This window comes from Hemitrygon akajei, chromosome 16 (genome assembly GCF_048418815.1).
Source record: "Hemitrygon akajei chromosome 16, sHemAka1.3, whole genome shotgun sequence".
Taxonomy (NCBI): domain Eukaryota; kingdom Metazoa; phylum Chordata; class Chondrichthyes; order Myliobatiformes; family Dasyatidae; genus Hemitrygon; species Hemitrygon akajei.
In genome coordinates, this window is record NC_133139.1 from 42,697,627 (window position 1) to 42,718,272 (window position 20,646).

At 39.1% G+C, this 20,646-nt stretch overlaps 1 protein-coding gene across 3 annotated transcripts in view; it reads right to left on the reverse strand.

Annotated features, from left to right (window-relative positions):
* kdm4b (lysine (K)-specific demethylase 4B) overlaps positions 1–20,646 on the reverse strand; it is a 535,771-nt gene that overhangs the window by 355,551 nt on the left and 159,574 nt on the right. For all 3 annotated transcript variants that reach the window (XM_073068769.1, XM_073068770.1, XM_073068771.1), the window contains one exon: positions 4,764–4,813. In XM_073068769.1, the coding sequence (XP_072924870.1) occupies positions 4,764–4,813 (50 nt within the window). The remainder of the gene's footprint in view (positions 1–4,763; positions 4,814–20,646) is intronic.

Genomic DNA, 20,646 nt, shown 5'->3' on the forward strand with positions numbered 1-20,646 from the left:
TGAAGTTCATCGATAAAGTTGTAAAAATATGGTCTCAAAGTCTCAGAGATGCTAAGAGACTGTTTTGATTTCACTGATGGAAACATCTTTAAAACTAGTATTGACAGCATCGATGAATACCCTGAAACAGTTACCTCCTATATCAGTGAGGATGTCTGCAGCCCCACTAAAATAATCACCAGCTTCAGCAATAATAAACCCTGGTTCAATGCAGAGCTTAGAACACTGCATCTGGAGGAGGAGGAAGCATTCAGGAGTGGAATTAAAGGGGAGCTCAAAAAGGCCGAGTACAAGCTGGAGAAGGCAATCAGAGCTGTGAAATTCAGTCAAACTGGAAAAATCGTTTTCTGGAAATGACTGTTCATCAGTCTGGAAAAGCATTAAGTTCATTACCAAAGGGCATGCCTCTGCCCCTGCTGACCCTACTCCCACACTGGCTAAAACAAGTTCTACTGCAGATTTGACTCAAAGATCACACTTCAAATACAACCTCTATTGCCCATTCAGCCAGACCCTTAAATGTCAAGGAGGAGGTGGTGAAGAAGCTGTTCAGAAAGCAAAATATCAAGAAGTCTGCTGGCCTTGACTGTCTCCCCTGCCATCCTTAAACACTGCGCTTACCAGCTGTCTACAGTCTTCACTGATATTTTCAGCCTTTTAAACTATGCACTGTTCCAGCAGGTTTTAAGAAATTTCTTATTATTCTAGTCCACCCCCAGAAAAAAATCAAAGGTCATGGTCTTGATGACTCCAGGCCAGTTGCATACACATCAGTCATAGTGGAGGCTTTTGAAATGTTGGTTGGTCATGTCATTTCTCAAATCCATAACTTAAAATTAACTGCTGCAGTTCCCTGTTGTAACAGAGCTGTAGATCTGTTAAGACACTAGTCTTGACTTCACCCTACAGCACCTCAAATGCTAACTTGAAATTGAATACTCTCAAAACCACAAAGATGCATATTGATTTCAGGAGAAATGTGCCTCCTCTCCACCTATTCATCATCAACAAATCTACAATTAGCACTGTTTCAACATTTGTGTTTCTGAATATCATTCATTCACAGGACTTCAGTTGGGAGAATCATATCTCATTCATTAACAAAAAGGCTTGGCAGTAGATGTACTTCTTGCAGCAACTGGTAAAATTATATCTTCCCCAGAATATACTGGAGCCATCACACTGCATCCTCACATCTGGTGTTGCTGTCTGCTTTATGGCAGCATCCTCTCATGATGTACAAAAACTCAAGTGAACAGTCAAGGCAGCAGAAAGTCACTGGCTACAGTCTACCATTACTGCTGTTCAGCGGCATGCAAAAGGTTGGACACCCCTGGTCAAAACTTCTGTTCTTGTGAATAGTTAAGTGAGTAGAAGATGAACTGATCTCCAAAAGTCATAAAGTTAAAGATGAAACATTCTTTTCAACATTTTAAGCAGGATTAGTGTATTAAAGAAAGGAGCATCATGCAAAAGTTTGGGCACCCCAAGAGATTCGAGCTCTCACTTTTTACCAAGATCTCAGACCTTAATTAGCTTGTCAGGGCTATGGCTTGTTCACAGTCATCATTAGGAAAGGCCAGGTGATGCAAATTTCAAAGCTTTATAAATACCCTAGCTCCTCAAACCTTGTCCCAACAATCAGCAGCCATGGGCTCCTCTAAGCAGCTGCCTAGCACTCTGAAAATTAAAATAAATGATACCCACAAAGTAGGAGAAGACTTTAAGATGACAGCAAAGCATTTTCAGGTAGCCATTTCCTCAGTTCGTAATGTAATTAAGAAATGGCAGTTAACAGGAATGATGGAGGTCAAGTTAAGGTTTGGAAGACCAAGAAAACTTTCCAAGAGAACTGCTTGTAGGATTGCTAGAAAGGCAAATCAAAACCCCCGTTTGACTGCAAAAGACCTTCAAGAAAGCTTTAGCAGACTCTGGAGTGGTGGTGCACTGTTCTACTGTGCATTCGACCCCTACACAAATATGACCTTCATGGAACAGTCATCAGAAGAAAACCTTTCCTGCATCCTCACCACAAAATTCAGTATCAGAAGTTTGCAAAGGAACATCTAAACAAGCCTGATGCATTTTGGAAACAAGTCCTGTGGACTGATGAAGTTAAAATAGAACTTTTTGGCTGCAATGAGCAAAGGTATGCTTGGAGAATAAAGGGTTCGGAATTTCACGAAAAGAACACCTCTCCAACAGTTAAGCATGGGGGTGGATCGATCATGCTTTGGGCTTGTGTTGCAGCCAGTGACATGGGGAACATTTCACTTGTAGAGGGAAGAATGAATTCAATTAAATACCAGCAAATTCTGGAAGCAAACATCACACATCGAAAATCTGTGGATAGACCTCTAAAGAGCAGTGCATGCAAGACGGCCCAAGAATCTCACAGAACTAGAAGCATTTTACAAGGAAGTGTGGGTGAAAATCCCCCAAACAAGAATTGAAAGACTCTTAGCTGGCTACAGGAAGCATTTACGAGCTGTGATACTTGCTGTGTTACCAAGTTCTGACCATGCAGGGTACCCAAACTTTTGCTTTGGGCCCTTTTCTTTTTTTGTTATTTTGAAACAGTAAAAGATGGAAATAAAAAAGTAATCTTGCTTAAAATATTGAAGGAATGCTCCTCAGACAGGATGAAGAGGTCAATACTCCCCAATGCCATTAGGCTTTACAATTCTACTGCCAGGACTTACGAACTTTTTAAAAGCTATTATTAATGCTTTTTGAGATAGTGATTTAGATGCATATAATATTTTTTTTTACTGAGTTAAGTATTGTATGTAATTAGTTATGCTACAACAAGTGTATGGGACATTGGAAAAAAGTTGAATTTCCCCATGGGGATGAATAAAGTATCTATCTATCTATCTTTAACTTTATGCCTTTTGGAAATCAGGTCATCTTTTACTCCCTAGCTATTCACGGTAACAGAAATTTTGACCAGGGGTGCCGAAACGTTTGCATGCGCTTGTATGTGCTCAGGTCAAAGAAATGGGCAGGAGAAACGATTGCTGACACTGCCAATCCTACAAGCAGCCTTTTTCAAAAGCTCCCTTCTAGACAGCGCCATAGGGGTAAAACAAAAACTACACATCTTAAAAATCACAAACAAGAGAAAAGTCAGCAAATGCTAGAAATCCAAACAACACACACAAAATGCTGGAGGAACTCAGCAAGCCAGGCGGCATCTATGGAAAAAAGTACAGTTGACATTTCAGCCTGAGACCTTTCTTCGGACTGGAAAGGAAGGGGGAAGACACCAGAATAAAAAGGTGGGCAGAAGGGAAGGAAGAGAGCTTGAAGGTGATAGATGAAGCCACTTGCGTGGAAAAGGTAAAGAACTTGATAGGAGAGGAGAGTGGACCATAGGAGGAAGGGAAGGAGGAGAGGACCCAGGGGAGGTGAGTAGAGGTAAGAGGTCAGAGGAGGGAAAGAGGAGCTGGAAAGGACATATAATAAGGGCAATGTCACAATTGTAATGGAGGATTTTAATATGCAAGGGGATTGGGAAAATCAGGTTTACAACTGTAATGGGGGACAATCTTAAAACATCTTAAAAATTTCTTTCCCCAGGCATTTAATCTGATCACCATTCTGGTTAGTCCCCCACCCCACTCTGTCTCCCCTGTCACTGCACTGTAAACACCTTAAGCCATCTTTTGTAATGTTGTTTACCTCGTAAATACATGCTGGTATTTATACACATTTTATTCTATATCCATACTTTTAACTTCTTACTTTGTTTTTGTGTAATTCTTTTTATTTACTAAATGTTGCTGTTTTTTGATGCTTTTTTTTTATCAGGCATTTTTGTGTTCATGAGGCAGTCCTATTAAACTGCTCTCATCAATAATGGCATGCAGGCGACATTTCTCCACTAGTTTAAACTTACTAATAATCCAGCATGACAAAGAACAGAAGCATATCACATAAAAGAGTCAACTATTCCTTTACTGATACATTCCCTAATCATTTCTAGCTGCACGTAAAATATGTAAATAGTGTGCAGTTTAAATATGCTGCTAAAGAACAGAAATAGTCAGAATGTGCTTGATATGAAAGAACAAAATCTGCTAAAAAGAACAAGAATTATTTTTGTAATGGCTATATACAAACTTTGCCACAATGAAGTCAGCTATTATTATATGCGTAAAGGAACAAACTGATGTGTTTTGATGGTCACAAAGTAGGAAATGTATCACTGTTGGGAGATGGAAACTTATTCATCTTGGAAAATAATATTATCAGTACAATCCAGTGCAATAAACTAACACAAGATATACTCTCCAAAAACTACGTCTTAACTGCATACCTTAAGTAGTACTATTTTGAACTACACTAATGTAAGAATTTAATTGATTCTATCAGCTATCCAGGTGGCCTCTCTAATAATAACAAATTACTGCTGTAATGTATAGTACATGTGAAGTGAGTTTCAGAACATACAATAAAAAATACACTCATCTCATCATAAGCAAAAGCTTACATCAAGTTTTTCATTGAAGTATTAAGAGCATTAAAAATTCACATCGAACCTTTCTAGCACTGTCGCTTTAAGTCATACTACTATGAAAATAACAAATATTTATCATTTCAAAGTTTCCCTCATTATTATTTGGGGCTCCTTGCATTACCATAGTCTCATGTTGTTATGCCGGGTTTATTTGTCTGAGAACTCCAAAGTATGGAAGACGTATTACTACCAAAACATATTTATGAACAATGAAAGTATTTCAAAAAGAGGATTTACTTACCTTTTGCCAGTCGTTCCAGCCTTTTGCCATGCTCTGGAGGTATTGCATACCTACAGTAAATTAGAACAAATTAAATTAGTCTATTTGAATTGTATTAAAATTATCTAATACTTTGTGGTTTTCAATAGTTCACGCAATGAGAACTTGGCTTTTCAAGCGGAGAGCTTTTTCAAACACTTTTAACCACAGCCCTGAATGCCATTTAGGCAAATTTCACTATTTTTGTTATCAAGTTGCTACACAAGTGATACAGTATATCCTATGACTTTGGTCACACCCTCCCCAGAACACTGGTGTGCATAGCCAATAAATTAACTTCTTTGAATCTAGACACTGGTATAACATAGGTAACACAACAAAACATTTGCCCACTAATGCCAATTAAATCATTAGATAATTGAGAAACTAAGGAAACGTGATTTTCTTGGTTCCACTGGAAATCCCAACACAAAAGTTTCCATTTGTACCATAATCAAAACATCTCTTGGGAGAGAAAACTCAAGTGATTAATCCCCAAACGAGAAGCCCCAATCTCTTACTTGAACAATTACCAATACAAAAGCAGCTCAACACTTTCAAAAGCAGATTGCAATAAACCCAACTACTCAGATTTATCCCCTCAAAAGTCACGACTGCTCTGAAAGCATATAAATGATACTCTGCTTTCAACATACAGTATTTCTGCTTTTGTATGCGATGTATAATTGAATGAATTTGAAATTCAATTGAAAGAAAATGAGGAATAACAACAATGCAGGAGAACAGATTTGTTTAATAGATGAAAGGGAAACGGAAAAAACTTCCCAAAATCAAAATCAGAATGTCAGCAAAAAGTTATTATTCAACACTATATGAATTGTTCCCAATATTATTCCCCTACTGAAAATCCACTGATATGTCAAATTGTGCAGTTGCAAAAGACATCAGTTCCCAAAATCCAGGAAATAGCTTTTAGACAAATATGGCAGTGAGATACTTTGAAGAAGAGCTTGAAACTGTATACAGTTCAATGTTTATGACATCAACTGTGACCTTTTAATCCAACTGCATGCTACAGGAGACTGCTTTTGATTGTTCATTAAAATGACACCATAGTGAATATCAATGAATATTTTAGCAAGCACTATTTCTGCTGCATTTTAGCTATACTTTCACCTTAAAACTTGAAGGTTCACTTTCTTCCCTAATCACCATGGACCTGAACCAAAATCCATTAGCAGAACTTGGCACTGGAATCCCACCTACCCGCCAAAGACAAGTAATTAATTCACCATCTCCAGTGCTGATGCAAATCCATAATGACAGAATGAGGTTAATGGGATAACACAAGAGGTCTTCCTTATCATAAAGCAGACATCAATTCAGTTATATAAACTCCCACCACACCATGCCTTCTGCAGAGGTCACTCCCTCTGTGATTCCCTACCCATTTGTCCCACCACACTAATCTCCCTGAAAGTGGCAGAAATGCTATACCTCCCATGCACCTCACCTCTATTCAAGGCCCCAGACAGTCCTTCCAGGTGAGGCAACACTTCACCTGAAAATCTGTTGGGAGTTGTCTACTATATCTGGTGCTCCCCGTGCCACCTCTTCTACATTGCTGAAATTTGACAAAGATTGGGGAACCGCTTTGTCCAGCACCTCTACTCCATCTGCCAAAAGTGGAATTTCCCTGGTGGCCAACTATTTCAATTCCTATCTCCATTCCCATTACAACATGTTGGCCCATGAACTCTTCTTCTGCCATGATCAAGCCACTCTCAGTTGGAGGAGCAATACTTCACATTCTATCTGAGTAGCCTCCAACCTGGCACAAACATCAATTTCTCCAACTTCCAGTAATTTTTTCTCTCCTTCCCATTCCGTTCTTCATTTCCCTAATCTGGGCTCTCACCTCTTCTCCTCACCTGCCTATCACCTCCCCGGTGCCCCTTCTTCTTTCCTTTTCTCCCATGATCCACACTCCTCTCCTCTCAGAATCCTTTCCCTCCAGCCCTTTGCCTTTTCCACATCACCTTGCAGCTTCTTACTTCATCAGTCTTCCCCCACCCACCTGGCTTTACTATCACCTCCTTCCTCTCCCTCCACCTTCTTACTCTGGCTTCTTCTCCTTCCTTTCCAGTCCTGAAGAAGGGCCTCGACCCAAAACATCAACTGTTTATTCTGTTACGAATGAGGAGCAACTCTGATGGGCAGAAGGGTACAGAATCGCCAATGCCACCCCCCCCCCTTTAGAGAATCGCAAATCGCTACTATTCCGATGCTGTTATCAAAGGAAATGAGAGAGAGAAACAGCTCATACAAATTTATGACAGAGGGGCACAGCACAGGTTGGAATGTCTCCTATTGACAAAGAGAGATTACTGCTATTGTCTCTTGGAGAAGGAATCGTGTATTGAGTACTGTTCTATTCATTGAAACCCCTCAGGGGGCAACCAGAGTGGTCTGGTTGAGGGATTGCATCATCCCAACCTGATTGACACCTGAGACCCCGTGAGTGGGGATAAAAGTAGGGTCTGGGGAACACCCCTCAGACGCACCAGGAGAGACGCTACGAGACCGGTGGGGGCTTGTGTGTGTGTCCACCCTTGCCTGGGTGACGAGTCCTCCACGGAACGGTCTAGCTAAAGGACGGAGACGGATCAAGATCGTAAAAGGAAAGTCGGCAAGTTACTCTCTCTCTCTCTTTCTCTCTCTCCAACAATTGCAACACAGTGAACAACAACTACTGCAGCCTATATGAACTGAACTGAACTTTATATTTCCATCGGACAATTCATTATCCCCTAGACAACGATAGAGCTTATTTCTTATTGATTATTATTATACCCGCACTTTTAGGTTTAGTATTGATGTCGTATATTATCTGTATATTTGCATTGATATTATTTTTGTGTATTTTTACTAATACTGTTAAAAATAGTATCATCAGACTTCAACGGATACTCCTATCTTTGCTGGTAAGACACCCAACGGGGTTCGTAGCAATTCATTTCCATAGATGCTGCCTGTCCTGCTGAGTTCACCAGCATTGTGTGTGTTGCTCTGGATTTCCAGCAATTGCAGGATCTCTTTGTTTATAGTTATATAAACTCTATCCTTTTCATATGTAAATTAAGATGGTGCTTACAAAAGAAACAATATAGTTAATATCATTTGAAACATTAGATTCCAATGACTTGAATAGAGGATATCTAAATCCCTCTAAACAGAAACACCCATGATCCATTAGCATTTAAAAATATCTTAACTTTAAAAAATTTTTAAAACAAAGTAGATGGACTACATTATATTACATTCTCCAGGACCTTGTTCATTTATTTAATCATCCTACATCTTCTGAAGTCTCTTTCCAACTTCCTCAAAGTCCTCTTACTTTACACCAGCAAGAGATTTTATATTGCACTTGATTCCCTCATCCGAATCATTGATATAAATTGTGAACAGCTTGAATCCCAGTACTGATCCCAGCATCATCAATCTGAAAATGGCCCATTTATTCCTAGTACAAATTAGTGATTCCTTAGGATTTAGGAGAGTTAGAAGTGGGTATGAGAAGGCCTTAGCAATGAAGGAAAACACCAAGGCATTCTACACATTTGTGAAGAACAGGAAGGATGACTAGAATGAGGGTAGGATTGATCAGGGAAAGAAGAGAAAATAAGGGACCAGAGCTGGAGGAGGTAGGGGAGGTCCTTAATTAATACTTTTCCTCAGTATTCACCAGTGAGAGGGAATTTGACTTTGTGAAGACAGTGTAAAACAGACTGATATATTAGAACCAGTTGATGTTAACAAAGGAATGTGCTGGAAATTTTGTAAAACATTAGGATATATAAGCGGCCAGAGGAAATACGCCCTAGGTTACTACAGAAGTGGGGAAAGAGATTGCTGCACCTTTGGTGATGATCTTTGCATCCTCATTGACCACAGTAGTGCCACCAGATGATTGGAGAGTAGCAAATGCTACTCCTTTGCTGAAGAAAGGGTGTAGAAATAAACCTGCGAATTATAGGTCAGTGAGATTTACTCCAGTGGTGAAAAATTATTGGAAAAGATTCTTAGAAACAGGACATATGAGCATTTGGAGAAGCATAAGCTGAATAGGGATATTCAGCATGGCTTTGTGAACAGTAAGTCATGCCTCAAAAGCCTGACTGAATTATTTGAGGATGTGACAAGCACACTGATGAAGGTAGTGCAGTGGATGTGGTACTGATTTTAGTAAGGTATTTGATAAGATTCCCCTTGGTAGGTTCATTCAGAAAATCAAGAGGCATGAAATCCACAGAAACTTGGCCGGGTGGATTCAGAATTGGATTGCTCATAGAAGGGAGGTGGTGGTTGTTGATGGAGCATATTCCATCTGGAAGTCAGTGAGTATTGGTGTTCCACAGGAATCTGCTCTTTGTGACTTTTGTAAATAACTGGGATGAGGAAGTGGATGGGTAGGTTAGTATGTTTGCAGTTGACATAAAGATTACTGGAATTGTTGATAGTATAGAAGGTTGTCGTGAGGAACAAGACATTGAGAGGAATCAGAGCTCATCTGAGAAGTGGCAGATGGAGTTCAACCTGGAAAAGTGTGAAGTGATTCACTTTGGAAGGTCAAATTTGAAGACAGAATACAGAGCTAATGGCAGGATTCTTAGCAGGTGGAAGAACAGAGGGAGCTTGAGGTGCACATCTACAGATCAAAGTTGCCACACAGGTTGACAGTATTGTTAGGAAGCCATATGGTGTGTTGGCCTTCATTAATCAGGGGATTGAGTTCAACAGCCACTAGGTAATGTTGCAGATCTATAGAACCCTGGTTAGACCACACCTGGTTGCTCCGTTCTACTCTCATTATAGGAAGGATGCAGAAGATTTAGAGCATGCAGAGAAGATTTACCATTATGCTGCCTGGATTAAAGTGCATGTCTTATGAGGATAGGTTATGTGGATAGGACTTTGCTCTTTGGAGTGGAGGAGGATGAAAGGCAACTTGATAGAGCTGTTCAAGCTGATATGAGGCACAGATCAAGTGGATAGCCAGAGACTTCTTCCCAGGAAGGAAGTGGCTAATACAAGGAGGCATAATTTTAAGGTCGGAGGAAAGTATTGTGGGGAAGTTAGAGTTATGTTTTTGTTTTACACGGACAGTGTGTGGAATGCGCTGCTAAGACAGTAGAGGTAGATATATCAGAGAAATTTAAGAAACTTAGATAAGCACATGGATGACAGTAAAATGGAGAGCCATATATGAGTGTAGGGTCAGATTGATTTTAAAGTAGGTTAAAAGGTCAGCAAACATCATGGGCGGAAGGACCTGTACCGTGCTGTAGTGTTCTATGTTCAAATCTATTTGTTAACCAACTCTTAACCCAAGCAGCATTTTTCCCATAATGCCATACATTCTAATTGTGTTCAAGTAACTTATCAAAATCAGATTTATTGTCACCAGCATGTCATGAAATTTGTTAACTTAGCAGCAGCAATTCAATGCAATTCATAATATAAAAGGGAAATATATAAATAAATAAATGTACGGTGAATAGATTAAAAATCATGCAAAAAGGAACAGAAATAATATATATTAAAAAGTTAGGTAGGGTTCACAGCTGCAAAGTCCATTTAGGAATCAGATGGCAGAGGGGAAGAAGCTGTTCCTGAATCACTGAGTGTGTGCCTTCAGGCTTCTGAACCTCCTACCTGATAGTAACACTGAGAAAAGGGCATGTCCTGGGTGCTGGAGGTCCTTAATAATGGATGCTGCCTTTTAAACAGACTGCTCCTTGAAAATGCCCTGGTACTTTGTAGGCTAGTACTCAAGATGGAAATGACTAATTTTACAACCCTCTGCAGCTGTGCAGTAGCCCCCCCCCCCCCCCAATCCCAGACAATTGTACAACCTGTCAGAATGCTCTCCATGGTACATGTATAGAAGTTTTTGAGTGTTTTTGTTCACATACCAAATCTCTTCAAGCTCATAATGAAGTAAGTTGCTGTCTTGCCTTCTTTATAGATAAATCGATATATTGGGACCAGGTTAGATCCTCAGAGATCTTAACACCCAGGAACTTGAAACTGCTCACTCTCTCCACTTCTGATCCCTCTATGAGGATTGTATGTGTTCCTTCATCTTACCCTTCCTAAAGTTCACAATCAGCTCTATCGTCTTACTGACATCAAGTGCAAGGCTGTTGCTATGACACCACTCCTCAAGTTGGTGTATCTCACTCCTGTACGCCCTCTTGTCTCCATCTAAGATTCTACCAACAATGGTTGTATCAGCAGCAAATTTATAGATGGTATTTGAACTATGCCTAGCCACACAGTCATGGGTATAGAGAGAGTAGAACAGTGAGCTAAGCACACCCCCCGAGATGCACCAGTGTTGATAATCAGCGAGGAGGAAATATTATCACCAATCCGCACAGATTGTGGTCTTCCAGTTAAGAAGTCAGGGATCCAACTGCAGAGGGAGGTACAGAGGCTCAGCTTCTGTAACTTATCAAAAAGGATTGTGGAATTGTGGACAGTGTTAAATGCTGAACTATAGTCGATGTACAGCATCCTGACATGGGTGTCCTGACTTAAGCAATGCTTTAGAAAAGACCCTCTTAAGCTTTCAGATGAATCCTATTGAAAATGGAAACTTCTTGGTTAGCTCAATCCCATAGACAAGTTAGAACAAGGGAGACTAATCAATCGTTCAAAGATAAATATAAATTACTTTGATTCACATATGTATTGTTATCACAAATGCATATCTTAAGAATAAAGGAAACAAGTAAAACATGCACATTTCAGTTGTAATATTAGCCAAACAGAGAAAAACAACCAAGATGGCCACCAAGCATACATAAAAACATACATTTTTCATGTTGATCAATACAAACCAATCTTTAAGTAATAAAAAAAACAGCTATGCATCTGCATGAAAAGGCACTTCAAAAATTATTTTGGACTATAATCACCATTCACTTTCCTACTCAAAGAAAAGTGAATTGAATTAATAAAATGTTATGAACAAATAAGCAGATTTGTCCAAGGATTATTTTTTTAAATGATTTACAATATTGTCATCTGCACTCACAGTAATGGGGAAAAAAAAGTCCTCGCAGGACAACAAGAAAGCACATGTGGACCAGAAAGTAAAAGGCAATGAAGAATCAAAAATGTAAAGGATTTGAGGCGAAAATAGAAAACAAAGGACAGTCAAAATTTTCCCCAGAAGCAGCTCCAAGATTGTGAATTTGTACAGACTAAGATGGGATGCCATGGCTAGCTACTGAAAAGCAGAAATCTATACCGGCTTGTGTGACGCAAAATACTACCAAATGTTTACACATTCTTCATTGTGACTTATCTTCAATACAAACTAATCTCTTCGACTTTCTCAGGATGTGTTTGACAATAATTACCCTGGTTTTAATTTTCATCCTATGATAAAAGTATATTATTATACTTAAATTATAACACAATTCAATAAAGCTCCCCTGGTTTAAAGAACTATAATACACATAACCCACTGCATAAATTATTTTTGTGTACTTTTTGATGCCATCCTGCCTGGAACGAAGACCATGAAAAAAAATGACAATTTAAAAACTGGTTTCCTAAAGCTGCATTGCAACTTAAATTCTCTGAGCTGGCTAGTTTATCTGATCCATGTGAATTAAACTGCTCAATAAATGAAATGGTTGACTCTTCCAACAATAGCTTGACAAATATATTAAAGAAAGTCCCTGCTTAGGGTTAAAAAGAAACCATTTAGTAAAACTTCACCATGGTTAAACAATTCTCTCCACAAACTCAAGAGATCATGCAGAGTAGCTGAGATAAAATGGAGAAAAACTGGGTTAGAAGTCCACTGCAATATTTTCAAGGAAAAACTAGCTTTCTTTAAATGCTGCTATATGCTCTGCAAGAGCAGCCATTTTTCGAAGATTATTGCAGAGAATAGTGGTGATTCAAGAATATTGTTCTCAACTATAAACTGAATGTTGAAACCTGCCCAAATCTATAATGTCCTCAGTCAGGCATCTGCCAAAATGTGAGGAATTTGCAATATTTTTCGATCAACAAAATTACTTCCATTAGGGCGAGTACAGTTACAGATACTGGTAACCTCTACAGCCAATCTTGCAAAAAGAGAGACGCCATGTCAAAACTTACAAGTACTTCTGATTCAGAACTCTAAGATTGTAAGAGTAAACCATCCACCTACTGTCTCTACCTGACCCTACCACACTTTTTAAATAGTGTTTTCAACTCTGTTGGGACAATTATTATCATATCCTTTGAAAATGGAGGTTTTCCAGATGCCTTCAAAACTGCAGCTGTCAAATCTCTACTTAAAAAAATCAAACTTTGATAGTGAGGTACTGGCTAACTACAGCGCTATATCAAATCTTGTCTTCCAAGGCAAGATTCTTGAGAAAGTTATCATCAGGCAACTCAACAAATTTCTGAATGATTACACTTTTCTAGAAAAGTTTCAGTCAGGTTCTAGAGCAAACCACAGCACCACGTGCTAACAAATTTGTCAGCATCCTCAAGTTCAGCACTGATCCAACAGAGTCTCAATTCCAGTTCTTCTTAATCTCTAAGTGTGCCTTTGACACAACTGATCACAGCATTCTCCTAGATCACCTTGAGAACTGGGTTGGCCTCTCTGGTACTGCCCTTGATTGGCTTTGTTCATACACCTTAGAGAAATTTTTCTGTCCATCTTAGAGACCAATTTTCTAAAAGTCACAAGGTACTTATGTTGCTCAGGGTGCTGTCTTAGCCCCTACTCTTCTCCTTATACATGCTCCCTCTTAGAAGACATCATTAGCGAGCTTAAACTTGATTTCCAATTATACAGATGACATACAATTGTGTATTTTGGTTGAACTTGATGATGACAACACCTGATCTTCTCTGCCTTCTGCAATGGTTTCAATAAACAAATGGATAAGCACAAATTTCCTAAAATTAAAAGACAATAAAACCAAAACACTTTTGGTTGGTCCCAAAGCCAAAAGAGAATAAACTTCATGATAAACTCGGGAACTTGACTACCCTTGTAAAATCAGAAGTAACTAGCCTGGGCGTTATCCTTGATTTAGATTTGAATTTTAAATTCTACATAAAGTGAGCAAATCAGCATTTCTACACATATTGCAAAGGTACTGTACATTCATTTCTGTTATGTAATGATGCTAAAAACTAATTCGCACCATTATACTGAATAAACTATATTACAGCAATGTGCTTTTACTGGCTTTCCAAAGCAATCTATTGCCAACCTTCAATTCATTCAGAGCACCGCTGCTCTACATTTAACCAAAGCCAGGATGAGAAAACACATCACTCCTGTACTAGCTATTCTGCACTGGCTTCCTGTATCTTTTAGAATTGATTTTAAAGTTCTTACTTGATTATAAAGCTTTTCATGACCTGGGACCAGAGAACATCACAAAATCGTTTTCGTTTTATAATCCTGCCTGAGCTACAGGTTTTCTTCTGCTGGTCTCTTAAATTTAAACATTCTCCCTCAAATGCTAATTGGCAGGTCAGCCTTTTGATCTACACTCATTAACTGTGGAATTCAATACCTAAAACTATAAGAGATGTAGACTCAGTTGACACTGTAAAATGCCAGCTAAAAAGCTATTTATTTAAGCTTGCTTTTAACTAACATCTTTTTGTCTTTTATTTTCATGTCTGTACTTTTATCCCATTGTAAAGTACTTCGAACTACATCATCTGTATGAAATGCATTCTATAACTAGTTATTATTATTAAATGCATCTGTATTTTAATGAAATCACACTCCCTCAATTACATTTTTCAATACAGGGTTATCATTCCATTAAATGTAGTTATGTGTTATTGTTCTGCCAAATCTATTTTGTGATCTAAAGCAAGTATTTGAAGAAAACAAAATTTTAAATGCACAAATTGAAACTAACGAGCCAAAACAAGACCAGGTTATTTGTGTATTGCACAATTTACAAATGGACATTAAAAATTATCTGAGATACATACTGCATTAATATAAATCTAATCAATGCATGCATCAAAGTAAGTAAACTTCCTGAACTGTTAATCTTCCTCTCTCCACAGAGTTCCTTCCTGAACATAAAACACGTTTTTCCCTAAAACATTAAAGCAAGATCAATCCCAATTTTCTCTGCCAGTTAAAGATCACTACTTCACCATGACACTGACCTGGAATGGCAACAGAAAAAAAAGACTATCTACTTTGCTTGGAATAGATTTGCTTATAAATGATCAAAAAGTGATCCAGACAAATATTTGCCAACAAAACTGTACTAAACAATAGTGTACCTCAGATTTATTTCTTTGTATAAATCATCAAGCCAACAGACAAGCATCTGCAATGAGCCTTCTGCAAATGGGACTTCACTGTCCCTAGAATGGGCAACTAAGTATCCGGAGAAGAAGTACGCCCAGAACGCTTAGATTTGGACCCCCAAGACCCTGAAGCAGCTCTTGCCTTTGAACACTGGCTTGTATGCTTCCAATCATACTTGGAGGCTGTTCGTGCCGCCGACTCAGCTGTTAGGCTCAGACTTCTCCTCTCGAGGGTCGCCCCAAAAGTTTATTCATTCATCAGGGACCTCTCGACCTACGAGGGGGCGCTTGACGCCCTCAAAAGACAGTACCTGCAGCCGGTGAACGCAGTTTATGCCCGGCATCGCTTGGCAACACGAAAACAGCGGCCTACGGAGTCGACTGCTGAATTTCTCCGAGCTCTACAGGCACTCGTGCGGACTTGTGACTGCCAAACGCTCACAGCGGAACAGCATACGGAACTCTTGGTCCGAGACGCTTTTGTGACTGGAGTCAGGTCAGTGTATTTGCGCCAGCGGCTGCTGGAAAAAGCTGATCTTACCTAACGCTCAGCGATAGAGACGGCTGATACGTTGGAGGCTGCGCAGCTGTACGCCGAGGCGGTCCAGCCGCGCGATTCCCCGGTTCCGAGCGAATTCACCAGTCGCGGTATCACGAACTCCTCGAATTCGCCAGGCATAAAACTCTGTTACTTTTGTGGGCTTCAGAAACATCCCAGAAACAGCTGCCCGGCTCGCGAAGCGACTTGTTCCAGCTGCGGGAAGAAGGGCCATTTCGCCAAGGTCTGTAAATCTAAACCGCGCCCGGGGTCGAGCAGCGCTGCGTCTGAGACCTGGGGGCCGCCATTAAAATACGTGCCTACAGTGAAGATTAAATTTCCAGCTACAGGTAGTCCCTGAGTTACGAACATCCAACTTACGGACAACTCGTACTTACGAACCGAGGAAGGAATACACCGTCTGCCATTTTAAGTCATTGCCGTTGACACTGTGTTGAGTGTGCAACTTTGTATTTGGCTTAAATTTTTCTTACCAAGATTCACCCTGACCCTGCCCGCCCCCCACCCCATTCCAGTCGGCTGGTGGTGTAGTGAGATCAGCACCGGGCTCGAGAATGGATGTTCCCAAGTTCAATCCAGTGACAGACCACTCCCGTGCCAGGTTGATGTCGATCCAGTGAGTCCCGTACCATCCGTGCCAGGTTGATGTCGATCCAGTGAGTCCCGTACCATCCATGCCGGGTTGATGTCGAACTCGCAACTCGACCTCGTTAAAAAAAACACTACCAGTTTAAATTCCCACGCTGAATATTGTAGAGGATCAAGTACCCAAACCCAGCACAGCCTCCACTTGTCCCATTCAACCTGTCTCAGTGCAATGGACTTTAGGACCCGGGGAATTCAGTACAGTGGTCCTTAGGACCCAGCGGACCTCGGGAGCCAGCGGAGGTCGGGACCTGCCACCTGCAGTGTTCCTGTTCCGTTGATGGGAAGCGATCACGATTGAAAATAAAGTGGAAATAATGAAGTGTTTGGAAAGAGGTGAAACGCCATTAGTCATTGGAAAAGCATTAGGCTACAGTCAGTCAACGATTGGAACAATTTTAAAAGATAAAGGATAAAGTGAGAAAAGTGAGAATAATGGAGCATGTGAAAGGCCCTGCCCTGATGAAAGCTACAATTATTACTAAGCAATGCAGTGGTTTAATTATTGGAATACATATGTTTAGGTGTTTTATATGCATAGAATGGTAAAATATATACAAACGTTTGACTAACTGATGCTAAATAATACCGGACGTACTTGTTCCCACTTACATACAAATCTGACTTAAAGACAGACACAGGAACGGAACTCGTTCGTAACCCGGGGACTGCCTGTACTCAAATCCTTTTCCTTAGCTCTGCACACAGTAAAGAAAATGCAAATTGTTACTTACATTAATTGCTACCTTTAATAGACAGGTAGCTTGGGCTCAACATGAAATAAAATATTGTTTCCTGTTCTTAAAACTTCATTTGTTCCACTTGAAATTTTAAACCACAAAGGCACTACAGAAAGTTTATTGAGTAAATTAAATGGGAGCATTTTCTCTTTTAACTCTATTTTTTTTAACTGAATACACACTCTTCAAAGTATTTTCAAACAAGCACAGATTCTTGTACACACCATTTCATAAATATTTCATAGCTTAATGCTTTCAACTTTATTTGTTCTTCTTAAATTTAGGCAATTCCAACTCCAATTTCAGATTTGTAACTCTCTAAGTATCCAATTAATTTATGTAATCTCTTAACAATAGGAGCTACCTCCCACGGCTCTAAATTAGACAAAACTCATTTGCAATTTTGTGAGCAACAAACTGACCAGTATTTAGTGAAGTTAATTGTCTCATGTTAATAAGACAGCAACAATACATTAGTGAAGATCTCTCTTTCACACTGAATGCTTTGAAATAAATGATAAGCAATCTAACAGGGAGAAATAACCTCCTTCTTTCATGCATATGGAAGTTTTATTCTTTCTCCAAATAACTTTGTTATTATTAAGCTATTTATGAGCTTGGACGTAAACCTGTAGGAATACTTGTACGAGGCCCTCCCCATTTTTATAATATAAAAGTTGCTGCTGAACAGCATGAAATGATCTAATGATGGGCAGTCATCTCTTCAGCAATCTGCAAGCAGAGTTAATGGACAATGATATTCAGACATATGACACTTGCAATTGCCACTGACTGTGTTAATCTTAACTTTACAACTAGCAATTACCATTTGTAATTAACATTATGCTGTATTGTAGAAATGGACTATTACATCAATCACAAAAGCCCTGGAACAATAAATTAGTTTTCTTTCTAATCCATCAAGTCCTTTCAAAATCAAACATACCTAACTTCATTTCTAATATTGTTGAGTAATACAAATCCATCAAAGAGGCTTTATACATTTAAGATTTTTAATAGCCATCATCCTTAACCTTTTTAATACCTTAATCACTGAAGTACAAGCAATTCTGAAAGGTTAATTCCCATGAACTATCCACCATCCCTCCCAATCACCATTCATTTTTACTGAGAGCTTAAAGGATTCATTACTCACTAAAGGATGATTCTGGTCAGGCTGTGTAACAATGACAGTATCAGTATTCCAAACAACTTCATCTTACCTGACACAAAATTACCTCAATATATAGAAGGCCAGCAGTTCCAGCTATCTCCTGTTACCATTCTTAGCATTATTAAAATTTGTTTCTAAGCCTCATTATATTCACTAAACATTGGACAGGAGAATGACGTGATCTCAGCAGCCTATTAATACCTGCCGAAATCTTTTTATTTACTGCCACTCAATTGCAATAAATTGATAACCATGAGTCAATCTCCAATCTTAACATTACTAAATCATTACACCATAGAAAACTGTGGCCTAATGATCTGCTGTCTGGATGAGGAGATCATATTTGTATAAATATGAATTTTGGATATCAATTCATATTTTGACATCTCTCACATATCAAATACCACTGTAAAAGAAAATAAGGTTATATATTAAAAACAAATCTTTCCTTCTTCTACATGGTTTGGGGCTATCCTAATAGTTCATTGGTGTGGTACTGAAACAATAAGATCACAGAATCATTTTATGGCTTGTCTGAACCTGAATCAACACAGCAGGAGTAAACAGTTCAAAGACATTCAAGGGCCTCCAAGGCAACGTATGCAAAACCTGCTTTTGAAATATTCCCTGAGAACTGAGAAAACTCGTGATGAACAGCATCTAAGAAACCAAAACTAAGTATGTACAGAGGAGAGGAAAGGGAGAATCAAATCCCAATATAGTCTCATCGCCACAGAGCACCACGGTACAGAAATAGGCCCTTTGGACCATCAGCATGTGCCAAAATGTTATTCTGGCTTAGTTACATTGACCCTTAGCCCTCCATACCCCATCCCATCCACGTACTTATCCAAACTTCTTATAAAGGTTCCAAATGAACCTGCTTCGGCCACCACCAACAGCTCACTCCAGTCTTGCCACAGTCTGTGTGAAGTATTTCCCCTCAGGTTCCCTTTAAATATTTCACCTTTCACCGTATAACTTCCAGTTCTCATGTCACCTAACCTCAGTGGAAAATCCCTGCTTGCATTTACCCGATCTATACCCCTCAATTTTCCATGCTTCTATCAAATATCCCCTCATTTTGCTATGCTCGCACTCAATTTTTACTGATTTTGATGTTACTTCACACACTGGAAACAGCAACAGGTTTAGAGTCTGAAATTCTAATTACGTACACAGAGATGACAAAGCCATATGCAGAGCACTACTAGTAACACATGCATCAACATTTTCTTAATGTCACATGCTGTCCGGCCAGCTGAGTAGTTTCAGCACATTCTAATTTCGTTCTGAATTCCCAGTTGATGTAGTTGCTCTCTGTTCAAGGCCAGAATTAGACACAGCAGTGACATTTGCCAGTAGTTAAATTTTCCTCATTAAGCAGCATAATCCACAAACTCTCTCACTGATAGAATTGTTTCCTACAATTACCAGCTAAAAGGATTCCAATTCTTTATGGCCAGGAGCTAAATAATAACTTTTATTCATGGAAAAAAAGCTTCAAAGAAGAAGAAGTGAATAGAAACATTCAATTAGATCTCAAAGTAATAAGCAGCAAGGAACACGTTGCCACCTTTTGGAGTTTATGCACATCGCAACTAATGTAACTTCAAAGTAATATGAAGCACAACCTCAAAGATTCTAGCATTTTATATATCACTCCAATTACACATAATGCTTTACTGGCTAGCTCTGTTCCATCACACTGAAACTGGGGAAAAAAGCATTTTCATCCACACCCACTGTACTGCTAATTGATGCTTACCATTTTTTTGAATTGTACTTTATAGCCTCAACATATAAAAAGGAATACAAATCACAAAAAAAAATCTATTCACAAATTGCCTTTAAGGAAGTTGAGAAAAAGCAGCAGCCAGTTATAGGACAACACCAAGGAAAACATGGCAGATGTAAAGTTGCAACTGTAGCCCTCCCTATGGTTGCTAAAGCCTCTATTTCATTTTCAACAAGGTCACAAATAGTGCAAAACTAGATACAAGTGACATTTGAAAAAGAGCTGAACATATAAGCAATAATACCATATAAAATAGCAGTTAATAATTTAATAGTTAACTGCTTCAATTGACGACAGTTTGTAGTGCAAAGTGTATCTAATCATTCATTCAGCATAAAGCTTTTATTTTGCCAATTCTCTCCAGCAGATAACTCATATTGAAATGCAATTCCACAGGCAATGGACTTCAAGTAATCTCTCTTTATTTTTAAGCATCAGCAAGCTGTTAAAAAAAAACAATATAAAAGCCCATCTTATTCTAGATACTAAAATGAATTCATCCTTCCCTCGACTTTCATTCATCCTGAAAGGATGGTCTGACCATAACTTCATGGCATTCTATGTTCACTGCACAGATTACGGTAGTACACTAGAACATCCAAACTGTTTAA